The sequence below is a fragment of the Trachurus trachurus genome (genome assembly GCF_905171665.1).
Source record: "Trachurus trachurus genome assembly, chromosome: 4".
Taxonomy (NCBI): Eukaryota; Metazoa; Chordata; class Actinopteri; order Carangiformes; family Carangidae; genus Trachurus; species Trachurus trachurus.
The window spans coordinates 8760872-8781868 of NC_139898.1; the positions used below are offsets into that span (position 1 = coordinate 8760872).

General features: G+C 40.1%; 1 protein-coding gene across 1 annotated transcript; it reads right to left on the reverse strand.

Moving 5' to 3' along the window:
* Positions 1-227: 227 nt before the first annotated feature.
* On the reverse strand, positions 228-4986 carry dpt (dermatopontin). Its single transcript, XM_083969902.1, has 4 exons — positions 4657-4986; positions 1290-1415; positions 713-820; positions 228-455 (listed from the first exon to the last, which is right to left on the reverse strand). Exons 1-4 carry the CDS (start codon positions 4923-4925, stop codon positions 389-391), a joined length of 570 nt encoding a protein of 189 aa, XP_083826028.1. The 5' UTR covers positions 4926-4986; the 3' UTR covers positions 228-388.
* Positions 4987-20997: the final 16011 nt, after the last annotated feature.

The following is a 20997-nucleotide window of genomic DNA, read 5'->3' on the forward strand; positions in this document are numbered from 1 at the left end:
CACACAGCCCTTCATGCCGTTCTCTCTCCTCATTGGATAACACTTGTATCCCACAAGGAAAATTTTCTCCTCGGGTTACAGCAGAGCAGAGTGACGGAGAGACTCGTGTTTAGGCTGAAATACTTCATGTAAGTGATTGCTGACGGAAAATAGGACTATTTAGGACTTATATTAACAAAAACATTCCACTGATATCTGCTTTAAAAAAAAACAAAACAGCGATGCTTGTGGTTTATTCATTTATTAAAAGAAAATACATGAATGAAAATAGTCACCATGTCAGTTCTATATAATGTCAGTGTCATGTTTTTGTTTAAATGTAAGAGTAAATGTGTATTTCAGTTAGAACTGTTTATGAATTGGTTAAAAAAAAATGCTGCGTGCATATCTATAAATTCTCAAAGTCACAGTCAAAGTCTGTCATTCTGCACAGGATGTACTTCCACTGCCGATCTCTGAAACGGAGACAAAGTCCTGTCAGTTCATACAATTATAAATGACCAAATTTTTGGTTCTTTTGATTCTTTGTTCTTCGTATGGTCTGCCTATAAATTCTGGTCCCATTGGCCTCACTTCAAAGACCTTTTCTCCCAACTTGGCCATGAGAAAATCCCAACATTTATGGTTTGATTTTTAGATCCAAACCACTGCCACATGGGATCAGAACTTATTCAGAAAAGAAAAAAGCAAACACAAATATTTTTGAACAAACCTTAGCACCCCACTGAAGGTGGTCTGGGCACCCCGGATGAAGTAGCCATAACTAGGGATCACCAGCTCTGCCTCTTCTCTGTGGTGTTCAGGAATGTCATTGGTCTTCCTGTAAGAAGTCATACGAGTTTGAGGAAAAACGTTTTTTGCCAAGTCTCCTAAAGAGTATTTTGAGCTTTTAGGAAGCAGACTTAGAGAATTAGATGAAAAGATTGATAGCACCCTCATGTCTGTAGGCTATGCTGAACATGAAGCTACAGTCAGGAAAAGGTTAGCTCAGCTCAGCTCATCTTAGTACAAAAAGATGAACACAGCTAACTGCCTGTTTACCAACACCTCTTGTAATTTCATCACTACAGAAAGTGAAGTATATGTTTTACAAGTGTGGGATTAATTAATTAGGTGGTCATGTTTATGTTCTCTTGCTGGCTCTTTTCTGTTTCACCAAGCTAAGTCAACAGTCTCCTGATCCCCACAGCTAGATCAATCTTTTCATCCAACTCGAGTGAGTAAATGTATCTCCCACTATGTCAAACTGTTGATGATTGAACATAATTTATGTTTCTGTGAGGACATACATGCAGGAGTAGGGACAGCGGCGTTTGTAGTAGCAGCAGTAGAACTGCCATTCTCGGTCAAGGACAGACTCAAAGTACTTGCTTTGCACACCTGCCACCAAACCGTTGCGGGTACAAGTTGAAGTCCTGCAAAGACACAAGAAGCATTATGTTACAATCACTGATAATTCATGATGAAGGAAACATGTAAAATGAAATCATTTATGCTTCCATTCCAATCATCTGCCTAAGTATAAACAAAAGTATAAAAAATAAAGTTTGAAGGGTTTTTGGGAGGTTAAATATTTGAAAAAACCTTTTTAGACAAGGAGAAAATGTTGACCATTTGAAGTAAATACTGGCGTGTTGACTGCGCAGGTTGTTTACGGCCCATACACATTGCTGTCACCACAACACATTCAAGAATACCAGGTCCAAGCAGCAGGGGCTGCAGCATGCATAGACATCTGTCATGGCAACACGGGCACAGCCTTCAGCCATTCAGCCAATGGTGGTAGTTACCCTGCAGTGTAATGTCCTGGCCAGTATAATTCAAACAGACAGCTGTGTTAAAGGGAGGCAGGCGTGGCAGCGGCATAGTGTTGACAGTGTTTGTCTTTGAATCAGTGAGCAGGGTGCAGCCAAGTTTAACTAGGAATAAATCTGGAGAGCTCAAATGTGTTCCGCTCTCCAACCTGGAGAAAGTCATCTGAAGCAGAAAATACACAGGGAGTGAGCTGAGCTAGTCGTATGATTCAAGCTGTTGTATACTAAAAGATGGCAGGCCGCTATTCTCCCTCTAAACAGGATCTCTAAAGGTTGATCCAAGCCATTTAATTAGATCAACCTTTCAGTTAGTCAAACATATATGTGAGGCTGTGGTGTAAAATGAAAAGATTACCTGGCAGCATAAGGGAAGCTGATCATAAGAAGGAAGTAAAAGATAACCTTGAGAACATTCCTAATTTTTTCCTCTTCTCTTGCGTAATCTGCGTAATCTGAGTGACGTGTTGCAACACTTCAGGAAATGCTGTAGTTTATGTGGCCTGTAAAGTACAATGTGATAACTGAAGGACCACTGAAAACCTGTTTCATATATCTTCAGTTGAATGATTCATACAGGCTCACCCAGGGCCTGGCACTGTTCCTGAATGATAAAACAGGGGTCACAATTCATTTTTTACATCTGGAAAATCTGAGCAAAAAAAAAACAACCTTGTTTAAGTGCATTAGCAGGAACAAACTAGTACGTAGAGTATTTTACTATCTAGTCTCACACTCATTGTTTGCAGGTTTGCAGGTTAAATAGGAATCATTTTTTGATGCATCCATGGACAATTATTTGTTTCAGAACTCAGGTCATTCATGTAGGGAGTATGCTAAAATGTAGGCCTAATCCCCATGTTCTTGGCTCAAGCTGTGTTAAAAAATTATATGGTCATAACATATTACCTTGATTGTTCGAAGTAGCTACACAGATCATGTTAGCAAACTCGTCAGTTAAGATAGCTAGCGTTAACACATGGAAGTTGCTGGGTGCCATATGGTAGCCTACTGTATGGCTACTATGCATAAATCTCCACTTCATAAGGCCTTTTACACAACAGAGATGCAGCATCCTTCAAAAGATTTGGTTTACGAAGCAGGAAGGTTAAATCAAAATGAGACAGATGATTTATAATTATCCTCGGCTGCTGTTTTATTTGTTGAGTTTGACCTATTCTTGTTTTAAAAGGGGATCCCATAGTGATTCACCATGAGCGAGCCGAGACACAACAGGCAATAACAGCTTGGGGCCCCAGTTATGATGAGGGGTGGCCCCAAGGGCTGACAAACGTGAAGACACTGCAATATCTCAAACTGCCGCTGTCTCCCCCTTACAATACCAATGGACAATTTGCAATGACACCTCAGTGGGAAGCCTATCTTAAGGGGCCCCATTAACAATGTGAATCAGTGATTTGATATAAGTTCGCCCATTCTTTGTCTAGCTGATGCTTGTTGACTTAACACTGTCAGACAGGAGAGCCACATCTAAGCTTATCACTGAGAATTTGTTTCCAACTGCTTAGATGAAGGATTTCAAAAACGCCGTTCAATAGGAAGCCCTTTACCTACATTACATTTACAATATGAATTGTTTAGTAATATATTTAGGTTTATGCTCTCCTTCATAATCTACATTTTGAAAATTGACAAGGTTATCAAGTTCTTTATATTCATCACCATTATACATGATGATGATAAACCCGGATTGGATTTTAATGGAACAGTTTTGTTGCACCACAGTGATGTTAATGTTCTTCAGATGCATATTAAAAATGCATACATGTGCCATGTTTTTATTGTCTGTATAGTATTTGACATTTTGTAGACCAAAGGGATTTTCAAATAGGCTTGGGCAATCTTGCAGAAAATAAGACAAACAAAACTTACTGCAATACCTGTTCGTTTTTGTTCAGGGGTTGTAACTATAACACTGTGTGTGGGTAATGTGGTCTTCAACTGACCGATTACATCCACTGGTTACAGCTGTATTTATGTTTATGTGTTCTGCATGAGGTCAGGAGGTCGGTCACCCATCACCTCTGTGTTTTGTTCATACAACAATTTCCACAGAAAAAGCCACACAGACCTTGTATGTTGTCAGTCGATGTTGACCTTTATGAGCCTGTGTTGTTGGACAAAGTATATACCAGAGTGATGGAATTAGTTAAAGGCATTTCGTCTGTCATCTACTTCTTCCTATTGGTTGGAACAGGATATGAGTAAGTGGGCGTCATTGGGATGTGTCTGTAATAAATGTCCTCCCTAAATGTAGTTTTGCATCCTTAATAAGACAATCAACAATCAACACATGCTCACAGCTACTGTGCAGAGTAAAAAAGGTCTGAGTATTATTTTTGGCCCTTACTGCACACGAGTAATATGACTCAGACATTCCCAGATGACTGATTTATTGATCTCTTTTGTTTGAACTGTTGTTTATCATTCTGTATCATTCATTGACATCTTCAGTGGTTAAATCCTAATTGGCCGTGACAGGCTGTAATGCTATGAGTCCTGGGACCATTAACCGAAGAAAAAAACAACAGTCACAAATTACAATCCATCAAAGTGGGTTGTTTGCATCCATCCCACAATGCCCCACCCTGTCTCATGCTGACAGCTCCTGAGATTGGACCAGCTTGGCCCGTTAAAAATTGAATTGATTGAGCTTAAAGGTTGTATAAAACCCTTGTACTGTCTGGTTAATGTAAATGCAGGCCACACTCCAAACTTCACTCTAAACCCTGAACAGATGTGCCTCCTGCAGCGAACGCCAGCTCACAGCTGTAAATGTCAGATAAAGTAGACAACAGGTGCTGACATAAGCCAGAAGACCCACCACTCCAATCCAGCGCGGCTGATGTCGTCCCACCAGCAATCGCTGGGCTCCCCCATGTTCTCAGGTGTGGGCTGGCACTCAAACGACCACAGTCGGTCCGAGCCTTCCGCTTCGCTGAAGTAGCTCCTGATGGCCACGAGGACCTCTCCATGGGGACACTGGAAGTTGAAGCTCTGGCGGTAGCCGTTGACCCATCCCATGTCGTGATGGTCGTGAGACTGAGCTGCCACCGTGGCCAGCAGCGCCAACACCACCAGAGCAGGATTCATGTTGAAGGAATCAGTCTGTCTGCTGCACTCCCCCACAGCTGCCTCAGTTTAAACTCCTCTGAGCCTGTTGTTGTCCAGATGTTTTGTATCCAGGAGAGATGTGTAATTTCTCACAGGACAAATCCAAAATGACTGGACATTTTAAGGTGGACTCTGAGACAGAGCGTTGTCAAAGTCTCATCGAATAGAAGGGTGTACCTTAAAAGACAGCACTTACAGAGCACATGCAGTTCTGATATTTACTTGACGCCTTATTTGACTCTGGAGAACGCAGTCATCTGTTATACATCTAATTGTTCAGCTTGTAAACTTTGCATTGTGGTCATCTGATTTATCGCTTTTTCAGGACAAATGATCATGAGTCATCACACCACAGGACCCTTAAGATTTTTACCAGACTGATAAACAAAAAAATACAAAAAAAAGAGCTGTTTTGTTGTATTTGTTGGGAAAGTGGGTGAATCTGACAGAACTGAATCAAGATTTTATTTTGCAATGTTTCTTTGGGGTTTGAGTATTTGTTGTCTCAGGCAAATTTTATCAACATGAAGATGAGTAGACAGCCATAACATAAGCTGCAGCTAAGAGCAAAAAGGCTTAATGCGTTAGGAAAAGAGTCTAAAGCTTAGTTAATAAGGCTGAAAATCCTATTTCATGAGAGGTAGGGAATTCAAAATGCTCTTATGTTTGAGTGAAGAGTAAAATGAGTAACCAAAGCAGCTGAATTCTATCAAATTACCCATAATTAAAATACAGTGTGTTTTCAGTTTTCTCAACACTGTCATCTGCAGCTCTCTCCCATGTGACTGATTTTAACCACTGGGAATGGATAGCTCTTGCTGAAATGCATGATGGGAATTGTAGTTGACACACTTCATACACATTTACCTGTGACTTTAAAAAAAAAAAAAAAAATCAAAAACCAGATGTTTAAGAGTTTGGTGGCGACCTAAATGGTAGAAATGCTATTACAATGTCCATTGGAATAATCAGTGTATTTATCTGCTCTAATAGAAGAGACACATGCCAGTATGTCTGGCTGACCAGTCTACAGCAATAATTCTTGGATGGTTTATTTTATTTTATTTTATTTTAGCACATAAAAAGCCCTGTTCTTGATTAGCACATCTACTGTGAAGTATTTTACCTGTCAGGGTGCTTCTATTAGTTTATACTATAGGGTAACATTAACAACTCTGTCCTGGTGTAGTTACCATGTGGAAATTTGCACAACATCAATCTCAGTCAAATGTGTGATTCATACTAAACCCACTAAAAAAACATAATTAAAACATGATATGACATGACATGAAAACACCATCAAGCATCATTTTTTATCTCTTACTTGTTTAGTGAGCATTAAACAGCAAAGTAACAGTCTGCTCTTACATTTTTTCTGTTCAATAATTCATCCACACCACAATACAAAAAACCTTGTGGAAACTCATGGAGCTAACATTTAGAAAATAAAAAAAAGGAAAGGCGTCATCAACAAAATCAACAGTTGCGAGCTAGAAATGAGAAGCCCTCTTGTATTTACATCTGAAGTCCAGTGGTAATTTTCCATCATTGTACAGCGTGCAGTCAGACGACATTGTAAAGCAACAGTCCAGAAACTTAAAATGGGCATCAGTGACCTGCAGTGCTGCACTGGTGATGTATTCACTCATTACAATAAACATGGGACTCTGTTGTTTCTCAAGTCACATACTCCCTCCTGTGCTGTAAATACTGCCAAAATGTCAAACGTCTGTTAAATCACAATGGAAAATAGACCAAAACCTGCTGTGCTCAGCTGAGGGAAATTGCTGTTTTTGTAGTAGGCTATAATATATATTTGCCACCTGATTTTCATCTTAGGAAATTACATAACAACAGCCATATCCTCCAAAAAGAAAGGGCCTTGCTACTTCCAGCATCCATTACTAAAAATAATTCTCATAGCTTGTACTTAAAGCATAAGATACAGATCACTGAGTGCTAAATTGATTCAGTGAAACACAAACTTGATCAGTGCAGACTCATTGATCCATTTTCTTCCCTGCATCAGAGAATAACAGCTTCCCCTGTTCTTGTAAGTGTTCTTGTAAAAGCTGGCGAGCAGGCAATTAGGCTCTGTCAGATGAGCTCATATTATTAATAGGGTGTGGTGGTGAATAATTTGTGCAGGTGTTGCTTTTGGTCATGCTTGCATGTTTTATGTCCAATTAAAATATTGAGTTTGACCAGAGTTTAGAAAGGTCCAATGGAACATTTTAACATTGAAGTTTAAATTGTTCAGGACTTGTGTGTCATGTGAAGTGAACAATTCAGCTGAGGCCAAGATGTGAGACTGAAAGAAAGTAACAACAATGATGTCACAGTGATGGTTTGAGTATTCAAATGTTTTATTTGTCACATGTCAATATGTGCAGTGCAGGGTGGCATACTGTAGTTTTATGATGAGGATATTTGTGCAACACATCAGGCACTGTGTATTAGCACTACGTTAGGTTGAATAACACTGTCGATCCCCCCGTTGTCCACTTTGGAAATGGAAATGAAAAAAGATTGCTATGGAAAGGGAATTATCTCCAAAATATATTGTTAGCAGAGGGATCCTCTGAGTCTTAAGGAAACTTGATGCCTGGAGGGAAGATTTACAGGAGGACTTGCCCTCCGAGGACTGGGAAAAAGTGTGTGCTGAAGCACAAACACAAACTACCAATACTCATCTCAAAGTACTCCAATATAATTGGCTAATAAGGACATATGTGACACCAGAAAAGCTTAGTAAGTATAACGATACTATCCCAGACCTGTGTCAAAGGTCAAAGGTCAAAGGTCTCTTTATTGTCATACAACACATCAGGTGTGGAGAGTGTGTTTGGGTGGAGATTAAACAAACTTTAGAAACTATACTAGGTATAAAATTAGTTCTTGACCCTAAACTATTTATTCTAGGGTTATATCCTGATAGACATCACATGTCTAGAAAAATAATCACTGCCCTGGATTTATGTTTACTGCTTGCAAAAAGACTCATAGCACTCTCATGGAGGAGTACCAGTAAACCAAAACTTATCAACTGGGTTAAGGAAATATCCACAACTTTACCTATGGAGAAGATAACTTACATTATAAAAGGAAAACTACCACTATATCAAAACATTTGGGGTCATTTTATGGAATATATGGAGAGTGTGGATTTAAGTAATGTGGGGAATGAAGCTGACGAGGCGTAGTTGTCGGTAGTCCTTTGCAGTGATCCAAAATAATTTCTTTTCTTTTGATATTTGATTTCTTTATTCTGTGTGAATTGTACATCTAAATTTGTATTTTTGATCCACGCACAATAGTGAAATAACCTGGGCTAACTCTTGATAAGGCAGAGAAACCTTTATTGTTCGGGTTGTTGTTGTTTTTTGTTTTGTTTTTTTATACTTATACTCTCACCTAAGTGTTGCTCTATGTTATCTCATAAATACCCGACTTGCAAGGAAGGACATTTTAAATGCTGGACAATAATTTATTTATCCCTGATGTCTTCCTTGATGTGAGAGCTTCTTATTTCTGTATATTTATGTATTTTGGAAACATTGTGAAAACTCAATAAAGATAATGTTGGGAAAAAGTTGAATAATACAAACTAAAAGTATGTTATCAGTACAATGCAAAAGTGTAGACTGTTGTAGGTTAAAGTATATCTGTCATAGCTATAAGACAAATAACAATACATATTGGTATAATCTGTCAGAATGTCGCATTTATGTTTTTGTATATAAAATAATGTTTTTATACCTGCGCCACCAGAAAAACCTTCTGAATAAACCTAGAGAAGGTCTTGTTTAACTTAATGTAGTTAGACAAGATGTATGTATTCAGTCAGACCACATCTACATGATGCACCTTGAGTGTTGTAAAATGTTTTCAGGTGACTAAAACAACCCAACGGGATCTTTTCTGTGGGTTTGTTTATCAAGACGAGAATGTGATCACTGTGTGCCTGAGAATCTGATCCCATGCGAGAGATCATCCTCAAAGCATCTAAAAATAAATAACAGCACATGTTCAGGAATGGTGTGTGAGTCACTGCATGAGGAGTTCCACAAGAGTCAAAATGGAGCAGAACTAGGAAGTATTTATAGACACTATTGTCTATTTAAAAATCTCTATTTAGAGCAGCGGTGCTGTTGGCACTTAGGGAATGTAGAGCTTCATTCACAATGCGTCGACCTGTCTGTGACTTACAAGCTGCGCTGTGCCGAACATCACACCCTGGAGGCAGACGGGCTCACACTCCGTCCAGATCAACCAGCCAAGATCTGAACTGCTCATGTATCATCTGGATTCAGATGCTGATCTTGAAAAGGAAATGTGAATCTCTTGAACCTTTAATCACTGACCAATAACAATGATTTTCTTAATCATGTTTGAAGCAACTGGTGTGAACGCACAAGTCCCAGTTAAATGGAAACTTAGCGATGTTATTATTTATTTACAGTGATGAGTGGGTAACTAAAAACCGCCTGTATGTCACGTTTGCACAAATTAATACCAGTCTATTCTAAAGTAAATATTTGGGAACTACAGTGCACATCTGCTTTTCATTGCATGCAACTGAGGTTTTCATACACTCCAGGCCCCATGCTAATGCTGGGAGGACATCACTGCTTCTACAGTCTTCTTTTAAAGCCACTCGGTGCTTGTTGCAACTGTTGCTGTGTGCTTTCCTGCAGCAAATGGTGGGTTTGCAATGATATTATTAATCATTCACCAGAGCAGAGAATCAGAATTGCAAATGTTTTGCAAACTTTGATACAGCACCACTTGAACAAAAGGGCAAGAAAGAGGGCAGAAAGCATCACTCTCACCAAAGTTGACAATGAACATGCTGGATGATGTTATCTATTCTACTGGACACTCCTGTAAAACTGATGATTAATTACTGCTACAACGGTAAAACACTGGTTATGTTCAGAGCATGGTTGTGATCTGATAACACAACAGGAGTGTAGTGATACATCGGTTTTTATATTCCTGTTGCTGTGTGCCATTGTTTGTACTGACAACTATCATTGATCTCTGGTTTCTAATCAGATTGTGTGTACCTGCGTTCAGGTTTAACTGAATCATGACATGGCTGATGTGAGTTTCAGACAACAGTGTTCCTGTAGGATATGAGGCAGGGAGGTGACGGCATGATTGACAGCTTCAGCGGCAATGGCCACATCCATTCTTCCAGCCTCCTGGGTCAGACCACCACACCCATAAAAACAGCCAACCCATAAAAACATACACACCTGTAAAGTTTCATAGCTAAAAAAAAGAAAGTCTGTCAACAAAACCAAGATGGATCTTCTAATAGCCACACTGTTGCAGCTGGTATAAAAAGCCATTAGGATTTACTGTCAGGGCAACATGACTGCAAAATAATATTCTATTAGTTGGTGGGTATTTCACTCTGGACAAAACCAACCGATCAATATCTCTAAACCACATCATTACCATATGCTTCCCGAAACAGTGTCAGAAATTATGAGGGCAGATTAACACTGTAGTTGACATGCAGTGGTAGAAATAGGCATACTGTATGTCACAAGTAAAGCTGAATTTATGGATGGTTTGAGTCAGTTTAAAAGTGATTTTACTCTTTAAATACAGGCACATCTGTTAATATTAATGTCATTAGCTGTTGTTGAGATTAAAGTGGTCTTTCACTGTCAGGTGACAGTCTCCTACAGTTCAATCAGGACAGACTAATAAGGAAGAAGAGAGTCAGACTGAAAAGTGAAATGACATTTATTGTGCACAAAAATAGACTTTGGCACTAAGACGCCGGGGAGTAGATCAGCGTGGTGTAATGATCTATGGGTGAGAGCTTGCATCTGAAGAAGATACCCCCCCCCCCCCCCGGGCCTAGACACTGGTGGTGGTAGAGAGCATGGGGCTGCCCGTCGAGGAGACTTCTGGTTGAAGACCCCGATGAAGATGGTCAGTGTCTAGATGGAGGTGATGAAGGGGCGGAGGTGGGCTGAGAGTTTTGCTGGATGACAGCGGGATGACAGCAGAGAAGAACACTTTCAAATTTGACGCTAGTGGCTGATTGGTAGGAGAGAGAGGAGATGGTAGGCTGTGATTGGATGAATTAGGTGAAGAGGGCGGAGCGAGAAGATAGTGGGAGAACTAGGGAGAGGCTTGGAGGTGTGTTTAAGAGATAGTCTTCCTGTCTGAACTTTCGCTTAGCTCCATTTAAATACATCCAATAATGGGACGTGACTGTCACAACGAAAACGTCCTTTGTTAATAATAAAGGTCCAATACAAACATCCATATTATTACACAGCAGCAAACACAGAGATGCTGGTTGTCACTCTTCTCTCTCACACAGAGCTTGTTAGAACAGCTCTGGGCGTTTGTGTTGAAACCAGGCAACATGAGCAGCTGTCAAGTAGATAGTAACCCATTCAGAAATGTTTTGACAAAGACGACATCTTGAGACTGTCTGTGCATGAGCAGAACAACCTGTCATGTTTCCTATTGTGTGCATGTTTAAAGCAAACAAAAGAAATACACAAGTCATGCACAAGTTACAGATTATACTACAATTTTTTTTTAGAAAAAGAAATAATCATACCCTGACCCTCATTATTAATTTGGTGAGTGAAAAGGTCCTCTCTTGTCAATTATTTGTATTATAATGGAGTGCAATGTTTTGCACCAACAAAGAGAGAAGCATGGGAATTTGATACCTGTTGGACAAACTCAAAATATAAGTCCACTTCTGTCAACATACAATCAAACATGATAACAGCACATGTGGAGTCAGTGTGCCTTTTGTGTATTACATAGTAACGGGAGAATATTATGTTGATTATGATCCATGTTCTGATCAGACACATGACCTTTAAGACCAATTAATATCCCTTTGTTTCCTGCAGGGCTAGCCCTCCTACTTGAGCTGCATGGAACTTCACCTGAGCTCTGTCATTGGCTGGAGAGAAAACACGACTCTCCACCCAGAAGGGTCCCCATGCACAACAAAACAAAACAAAAGACCAAAATACAGGTATTTTTTGGGCTTCTTGTTGCCTTTAATCGATAGCACAGTCGAGAGAGAGACAGGAAATGGGGAGGCAGAGAGGAGGAATGACATGCAGGAAAGGGCTGCCCGATGCGGGATTTGAACCGGGGCCGCCTGCAGTGAGGACTGTAGCCTCAATATGGGGCGTGTTCAGCTCTACCCAGTGAGCTGAACACCGCCCCGTCCAGCATTTATTTTTTGAGCAAAAACCTCCAGACTCTACCTTTAAGACTTGTTCTTATTTTGACCATACTAGTTTTACACATCGGGATTCGTTTTCTAACAGACAAAGCTGTTTCGTTCACTCTAACCACGTTGTTATCATTTCATCTACGAAAACAAAGTAGTTGCTTTAAATCTAACCACAATGTCCCCACAGTTTTGGGAGGCAGTTGAGCTCTGCTCATAGGGGCATCGGCTCAGAAACACCTGCGTGTGTTGTTCTGCAGGGCAGCGACAAAACAGCATATTTTGTCGTTGGAGAACTTGTCACAACAGGTTTGCAATCTCAGCTTTGCCTTGATTTTGTAAATGAAAGCCTGTATTTGAAACTGGGGGTGTGGTGTTTGAATGACATTGGCATTTGCCCGGCAAGGAGGGTCCCATAAGAGATAGTATCAGGCATCTTGTGAGCCAGGGGGGGGGGGGGGGGGGGGGGGGGGGTTAAGTTGCCCAACCTGAACCACATCAGCCCAGATGATCTTTCTCTTCCCTCATTTCCTGGCATCTCCCTTCTGTTGATTTCAAGTAAAGGTATGAACCAACCGTTCAGAATCAAACTGTTTAGGAACTTGAGCCAGACCAGAAATGCAGTCGCTGGTGTAACCCTGAACATTTTAACGACCAAAACAGTTGACTGTCAACTTACAGTAGCATCAAAAAGCCAAGGACTTGACTCAGAGCTGGAGGAGTGACAAAAGATCATGTAAATATCAACCATGTAGGTTCAAACACTAAGAAAATGGATCTGATGATACAATATAATATTTCTTTTTTTTTTCTTTTTTCATTTAACCTTTATTTAGATCTCAAAAGCCATTGAGGTTTATAAAATGATAAAGTGATTATGGTAAGCGATTTGTTCTGTTTTCAGGAATCAACCTTTATTAAACACTGTCTGCAATATTTTTTTTTTTACCTTAATTAAACAGCCTCAGAGTAATTATGATGGTTAAATTACTTGTTACAGTGAGAATGGAGGCTCTCTACCTTCCCCCTATAGGGTCTCTGGGCCGAAAAAGTAACCTTGCAAGATCAGCTCCTCCAATCCGGTGTCCCAGCCCTGTCTCTGAACTTTTTGAAGTGGTCGACGGCATGAAACTCCAGGGCTGAAAATGACTCCCTCCGGCCCTGCTTCTCGTCAGCTTACTTGAAAACAAATGCACATGGAGGAAGGAAGGAGGGTGAGCAAAACAACAAATTAACTGTGGGCTGTCCGGGATTTTAAGTCTGTGTTTTTCTATATTAAAATTATTTAAAATAAAAATTATTTATTAAAATATATATATCCAGTGTCACTCTCTCAGATTAATTAAAAATCACACAAACAACACATGAGATTTGTTTGGACAGTGCAAGATTTGGACTTTTGGACTTGTTTGTGCATGTGTTTGTGTGTATGTTCTCGGGAATGTTTTGTGTAGCTAGTATATCTAAACTTTGCTACAAACAAAACTTTGACAATAGCTTCATTCCTTTTCTGAGCAACAGCTGTCCTCGTAGGTGGAATCACATCTTTTATTCTACTGAATTTAGCACGCTTACCAGCCTGCCCTGCACTATCCTAGTCTGCAGCGCCGCGCGGCTTGTTGCTACTGCTAATGCTATGGTTCATTTCTGCGTGTTTCCAAATTGTCAGAACAAAATGACCAGCTGGACGAAGTTCAGCTTCCACAGGCTTCCTCTCCGCAACCTGGACTTACTAAAGCTCGGGCTAGTTGCACTGAAAATGGACCCGAATGCCGAAGTGGAATCATTATTATCAAAATGAGCCGTGTGGCACTCAGATATGACATCATCCAGGTCAGAGGTTAGTAGGTCAACCTACAGATCCCGGATGTTGATAACAGGTAACCCCGGACTTAAAGGGGAATAGCACTAGTGTATCATAATAAAATATTGGTGAAATGAACGAGTTTCGCGGCAGATGTGTTATTTAGAGGCTGCATTCCGTTGCCCCATGGACTCGCATCACATTTCGTCGGAACAACTTGTAATGACAAAGTTATCTGGGTTTTTGTTTGATTGTAAAAACAGCAATTCCCCTTTAACATTGGCAATTGACTTTATTAAAAATAACAAAGGTAGAGCTTATTTCGCTAATTGCGATCTTCAGTGTTTCTGCTTCATGAGTTCCTTGTACAGCTTGTAGCACTTCTAGGCATTGAAGAATCGTCGAGATAATCATTTTTGAAATTATGAATGAAAAACACCTGTTTTATCAAAACACACCATCAAAACTAATTCAATCTCAACATCTGACGCTCTAATTATAAATGAATAGCGCGATACTTCACTTCTAAAAACACAACTATCTCTGGTATGCAGGGTTATGCAACTACCACTGTGAGCATGTCAAAAGGTCCCTCAGCATGGTCCGTTCTCCTATAAGACCTTTGCTGTTTAATAGTGCTTCAATGATGAAATTAAGGGGCCAGCCAAAAGGCCACCATAATAATGTCTACAAAACAAATCACTTTGCTTCAGGCTGTAACCTCATTAGAACAATGCGTCGTAGTTGCTTAGAGGATGTGTCTGAGCCATGACTGGTGAAGCAGGCAGCCAGAGATAAGCCTCACTGACAGTAGTGATAATGGGAGAGCAGGAATGATTGCCTGGAAAATAATCACGCCCCAAGTATTTCAGGCGCATGATGCCTTGTTCCCATTTATTTGGCTATACCAATGCCTCAACTATCCCCCTTGGGCTTCAAGGTTATCTTAGAGATGCAACGGTCAAAATAATATCAAAATCTGACTCGGGCAAGGCACAATAAAATATTCCAGTGTCATTAAATCAACAGAAATGTTGCACAAACACCACAGACTGACCTTGTTTTGCTATCATGTTGCTGCGATGTATAACTCTACATATCTGTGTCTCCTATTTTGACAATGTCACACATATTTAGTGAATGTATTAGTTCTGCTTGGAAAACCAGTGCAGTTCAATAACTCTAATATCACATTTCATCTCCTCTGACGGATCCTGGGAAGGCGGGCGCCCAGACCAAGAGCAAACTCATTTCTAGGGGCTCAACGCTACTCCAGTGATCTCAGTGATTATTGTTCAGGTCAAACTGCTCAAATTGAAATTTGGATTCTCTTCACTTTTTGTATAGGGAATTATAAACCATAATATGTTCTGCAGCTAACAGACAGTTTCTTGGCATATTATACCACACAGACGCTTAGATGTAGGCCGCTGGGATTTGTTTCCCTAACTGACATCTGACTGACATCTGAAAGCCAGTTATGTCAGTAGACAGACACACTGCTAATTATAGTGTAAGTATTGCTGTGTTGTACATCACTCTTAACTCCGTTTTAGTGACATAAATTACAATTATTCATGAGGTGTGCTACTGACTAGAAAAAGTCATAGCCCTGCACATCCAGACAAGGTGGCAAATTCAGTATTGGTTTTTCATTCTGTCTTTTCTCTGAACTCTCATCAAGAATAAAAGTGAGTCATGATTTAGACTTACACTTTATGAAGCTTAACCCTTGTCTGGTCCTTTGCTCTACTCTCTCTTCCTCCAACAGCATCTCTTTTGGTCTCTTCAGTGCCTCTGCTATGAAGAACATACTGAGAATAGTGCGATAGGCTCTTATAACAATGGTGCCGGGCAGGCAACAAAAGTTACATAGTGCAATCCCAGGCCAACCAGGCATTAAGTATTACTGGCAGGGGCCATTCTATCTGTTACAGGTCAATGAAATATCAAACATATTTTTTAACTAAGGTGAAATTATGTTGCCTTGAGGGAACACACTGTTAACTTGCTCAAGGACATCATGCTGTGGAGACACTTTCCTCTTTCCACTTTTTAACCAGCCCACACAGTGCTGGTCTGTCTGGTTGGTGATTTTAAAAGTCAGGGAGGACCAACATGCTGTGACCTCTGTTTTTCACTCAAAGTCAAAGCTAGCATGCAATACCTACTTTCCCAAAGTCAGAACTCAACTGACTCATGGTGCGTTCCATTAATTTTGGAAGTTGGAGCTCAGAATGACCTCATTTCTGAGTTAAGCACTGAAAAACAAACATAGAAGTCGTAAAAATTGATTATTTTGATAACACTCCTGGCTGTTTTTACACATACAGTGTAGAGAAATGTCCAGGGATAAGAATTGAACAGTTCTATGACTATGTATATGACTCACTTTGATTGTAAAACAATTACGAGATAAATAAAAGAAACAGTAAAACAGTAAAAGTGTTCACTGTTTACACAAGTAGCAGCCATCTCTACTTTCCAAGGGGGATATCCAACTTCAGTGGATGTTCCAGTTTAAAACTCAAACTCAGAGTTTGGATATTCGGACTTCCGAGTACAACTGGAATGCACCATCACTCTGACTGCTACTTGCACTGTATTAACTTGTGCTCAGTGCTGTGTTCGTCCTTCATTGTATGTTGGGGTTTAGCTTGTGTCTCCTGTATAAGCTCAGTTACAAGGATGGTGGCATGGCAAGAATCATAGATCCCCAGCTTGTTGGCCTCTATTTATAGTGCCTGTCCTCACATATCACACCAATCAAGTTACACTGCTGACATCATCAGTGTGGTACAATATGGCCAGTAGTATACAATTTGACTTACTTGATAAACTTTTTTTGAAATGGCTTAAAAAGTTCACTTTTATTAATGTCTTTTTGTTGAGTACTCTGTTCACTATTTGCTACAATTAAATCTTCTTCCTGTCATTTAATGGAATATCCACAAACAGGCATGACATTTGTAATCTAATCCACATCAGAGAGCAGTGGGTTGTGAGAGATTCTGAATTACACAGTGGGCTGGAAATTGCACAAAGTGGCACTAAGTCTGCTAATAGTGCATTGTTTTTCAGGTTCTGATCACTGAGGAAATTAGAAGGCAGAAGCTACTCCACTAATCAGCGTATACTTTCTCTCCAAGGCAGAACTCAAATTTGAAATTCTAAACTCAAAAACACTGTGATGTTGGGTGTCATGTGGCACAGTGGGTAGAGCAGGCTCCCCATATACAGAGACTACAGTCCTCGCTGCAGTTGGTCCCAGTTCAAATCCCGCATTGGGTGGCCATTTACTGCAAGTCATTCCCCCTCTCTCTGCCTCCACATTTCCTATCTCTCTCAATTGTGCTATTGATTAAAGGCAAAAGCGCAAAAAATATACTTTAAAAAACCCCACTGTGATGTTAGCTTCAAAGGTGAACTATGCCCAAGGTCAGTTTCCATCCACGTTAATTACTGTCTGGCATGCCCATGGTGGGTAAGACTTGTGTACCATCTCACTTTTGAAAAAATTAAGTGTCTTTGCTCAAAATTATGCACAATTTCTTCAGAGCTGGTTTCTAGTTCTCTAGTTCTACATCGATTTAAATTGGGGGGGTATTTCCATTTCCAAATTACACACCTATGCTGCACATTATATCTCCACAGGGTTTGGAAAACTGGGTCATGCAGAACTGACAGAGGCTGGGATATGGAGCTGCATGTCAAACACATACATTCTACTTCTGAAGAAAAATACCATCAAATTACCACTATCTTGATAAAATTGTGCCTTATATAGTCACAAGATAGTGATATATCTTGGATCATTTCAGTAATATTTCTCATATGAGTTATTCCTTCCAGTGTTTTTTCAAGAGATGATCATAAACAGTATGGGAGGATAATGTGAATGTTCAATGTTGGGACAGAACAGCAATACCGCCAGTTCATTTGGAAGCATGCTTGCTTTCAAATAATCAGATGCATGTAGAATCAATAGCTATTTAGACACATTGTCAAGTCTAGACTTCACAGTGACAGACAAAATTGGTGGACTGTTCTTTTTACAGTTCATATCTCATAAATTGGTTAAGATGCAGTTTATCTTTTTGGGAAAATACAACTATTCACTGATAACTATTCTGCTTTGTTTGTCAGTTTGAATCCGTAAAACGGAAGCAGCAGCATTTTCTATGATCTATAAAGGTTGTTGACATATTCGTAGTAATAAAAACAGAATTGTTGCACTTAACCCATTATAAGCGTTACAGTGTATGTTGTGGATCAGCTTTTGCTGTGGTCACAGTATGGAAAATAATGTGACGTGCTGTTCATTGATTTAGCCATGTAACTCAGACAATCGCTTCCACATTTACCCTGCAGGGCGTACTCTCCATCAGCACACATCCCCTACTTCCTACTCTGCCTCTGTCTCTCTGTAATTGAATAGTGAGAGTCTCTGTAGAAAATGCTCAGGTCCCTGCTGATCAAATGACAAGTGCTTTTCAGAAATAAGGCACACATTTCTTTTGACTGTACTATAACAAGCAGCAGCAAATATCCCACAAGATTCATATTGTAGAATTTGTGTTTGATTCCTAATCATCCAGTGGATTAAGCTACACCAGCTATTTAACTTCTAGCCACTCACATCTGTATATGACTGGAATCTTCAGTGTTTTGTTGATCATCTTGTGCACAGTGTGGTAGCTCGGTGGGGCCTGCTTATTCACATGTGCCCCAGCATCACGGGCAGGACAGCCCACAGGGAGAGGGCGGCCCCACATATGTAAAGGTCACACCATGTGGCCACAGAAGGCCCATGCTCTGTTTAGGAAGTTAAAGAAAGGGTGTGCATGCTCCTCCTGGAATAACGGTTGGAATTAGAAGTTCACATCAACTTTTCCAACACGACCACAAGCTATTAGGTTTGTGACAAAGACATGTTTGTAATACGACACAGGAACGGGGACATCATCACCAACCCAAGTTAAGAAGCACAAAGCGACTTTTCTTCTACAAACTTGTTGGAAACTGTTCAAACCCACTCCGTATATTTCAGGGAACACTGTGTTGTATACACTACTCTGCCTTTAATAGGAACTGTTGTCAACATTTGTCATATTATTGTTATTCAATATCTTGATGGCACAGGACTGTGTGAGCAGTGAGTGAGTGAACAAGGACAATAATTGTACAGTGTGGCATTGCTACCAGAGTAGCTATCTTAAGTACAGCTGCCACAGCTGATGGTACAGTCAGTTAAGTGCTGTGAATCCTGCATACCAACACTCATAACATTAGCATTGACATGACAACATTTTTTTAAGGTCACCATCTTGCACACCTGCTGTGTATGAGCACTGCTATCGTTTTCAGTCAGGTCTCTTTGAGTTGTGGAGAGTGTAATAAACACCAGCGCTGCAGCTCCTTAGAGAAAATCACAGCCCAATCTACAAACGACTTTTCTTTCACACCTTCAACATCTGAAAGCCTATTTATTTTCTCTATTCAAACTAATGTAGCAAATCTAAGAAATTATAGAGGAGGACAGAGAGGATGATGTAAGCTGGGTGATGGATTTACATTTTGACTTGGTAAATGTGCACTGAAGAAGTCGTTCGTTCTAGTGTGACAAATTCTTTCATATTGGAAAGGAGAATAACTATTGTGAAGATGAATCTGAATCTGTTTTAGTGAACGACTGAAAAGAGTTCAGTATTTAAAGTCCATCCTCAGGCCTTGACTGTCTCAGATGACTGTAGAAGATTATTAACTGAGGTGTCTGGCTCTAGGTTGGTGTGTGTATCCATTGCACTGTCAGAGAGAGCCAGTCCACCAGGCCATGGTCCCGCCAGCCTGCTGCATAGACACGCTTTTGTAGAGGAGCTCAAGTGTAGCTCACACGTCGCATACCAGATTCCATCCACAACCTATCTCAGAATGCTGCACCTACTGGTAATCTTGGCAAACCCTTGATCTGTGTAAACTGTGGGCTGCTCAATAGTCTGAAAAAGGAATGTACTACATTGTTTTTATGCTGTGAAAACCAGCAGAGACCTGTTTTGCACATCCAAACAGAATTTTCTAGCTACTCAATTGGAATAAGTTGTGGTTTACACAATTTTGATTTGCATCCTATTTGAGGAATTTAGGGGCGTTCCCTTTACGTAGTGGACAGAAGTCTGGTTTATATCAGTTAATTTTAGCTTGCTCTCAATATCTGTCTTCTAATTTCCTAAACACAATTTCCTGAAACTTTCTGTCTTGTGTTAAAACGTCTCTTTACTTGTCATTGAAAGGGCTATAACAGTAAATTCTCTGGGGTTTGCTTCCCAGAATCAACATGCAGTCATCGGTGTTGTCACACCTTCCTGATGACTTTCTACTTCTGGAATTGGTAAATTTGTAAGTGTTGTTTTTGTCTCGCAGTGGCAATGGGTGCTCTGATGACAGCTGGTACTTTTAGATAAGCAAGCAAAGTACTGTAGCTTTCATTTCTGTAGCTTACAGAAACATAAGTGACTTCCTGAGAGCCAGAGCATGCATAGGTCAGTCTTCGTGACAGATATAGAAGCCTCTACAAGATATATGTTCAGTGAAAGCTGTTCCATGTATTAACAAATGAAATTACAGCATAACAAAGCATAAATAGGCTACATGCGTAACTTAAAAGACTGACAGAGCAGTTGTTTATAACTTGATCACAGAGAGCAAAGAGAGCAGGCTCAGTGCTAGAGATAGGCTATACAGTGCTTACAATGCAAAACAACGTTTTTCAGCTACATTATTTATAGCCTACCTGTAAGTTTAGGACTTGAATGAGCAGACCATTATCACAGTGAATGGTTAGCAGTAGCACAGAAGCATTCTTGTTCCAGTTCTTCTGCGCTTCATTTGAGGCAACTTCCCAGAAACCCTCCCTCCATTCCTCTAGCACTGATAAAGTTACAGGATAGACTTGTTTGTTTGACTGACTGTCTATGTGAGTTTGTTTGTGAAAATATTGAATAGCTATAACTGAGATA

Excerpts from the sequence above, each read along its gene's own strand:
- dpt (XM_083969902.1), bottom strand. The coding sequence starts at position 4,925 with ATGAATCCTGCTCTGGTGGTGTTGGCGCTGCTGGCCACGGTGGCAGCT. Across the intron at positions 821-1,289 it reads CGCTGTCCCTACTCCTGCAT|GAAGACCAATGACATTCCTG; the intron begins GTATGTCCTCAC and ends GACTTCTTACAG. Across the intron at positions 456-712 it reads ACCTTCAGTGGGGTGCTAAG|AGATCGGCAGTGGAAGTACA; the intron begins GTTTGTTCAAAA and ends TCTCCGTTTCAG.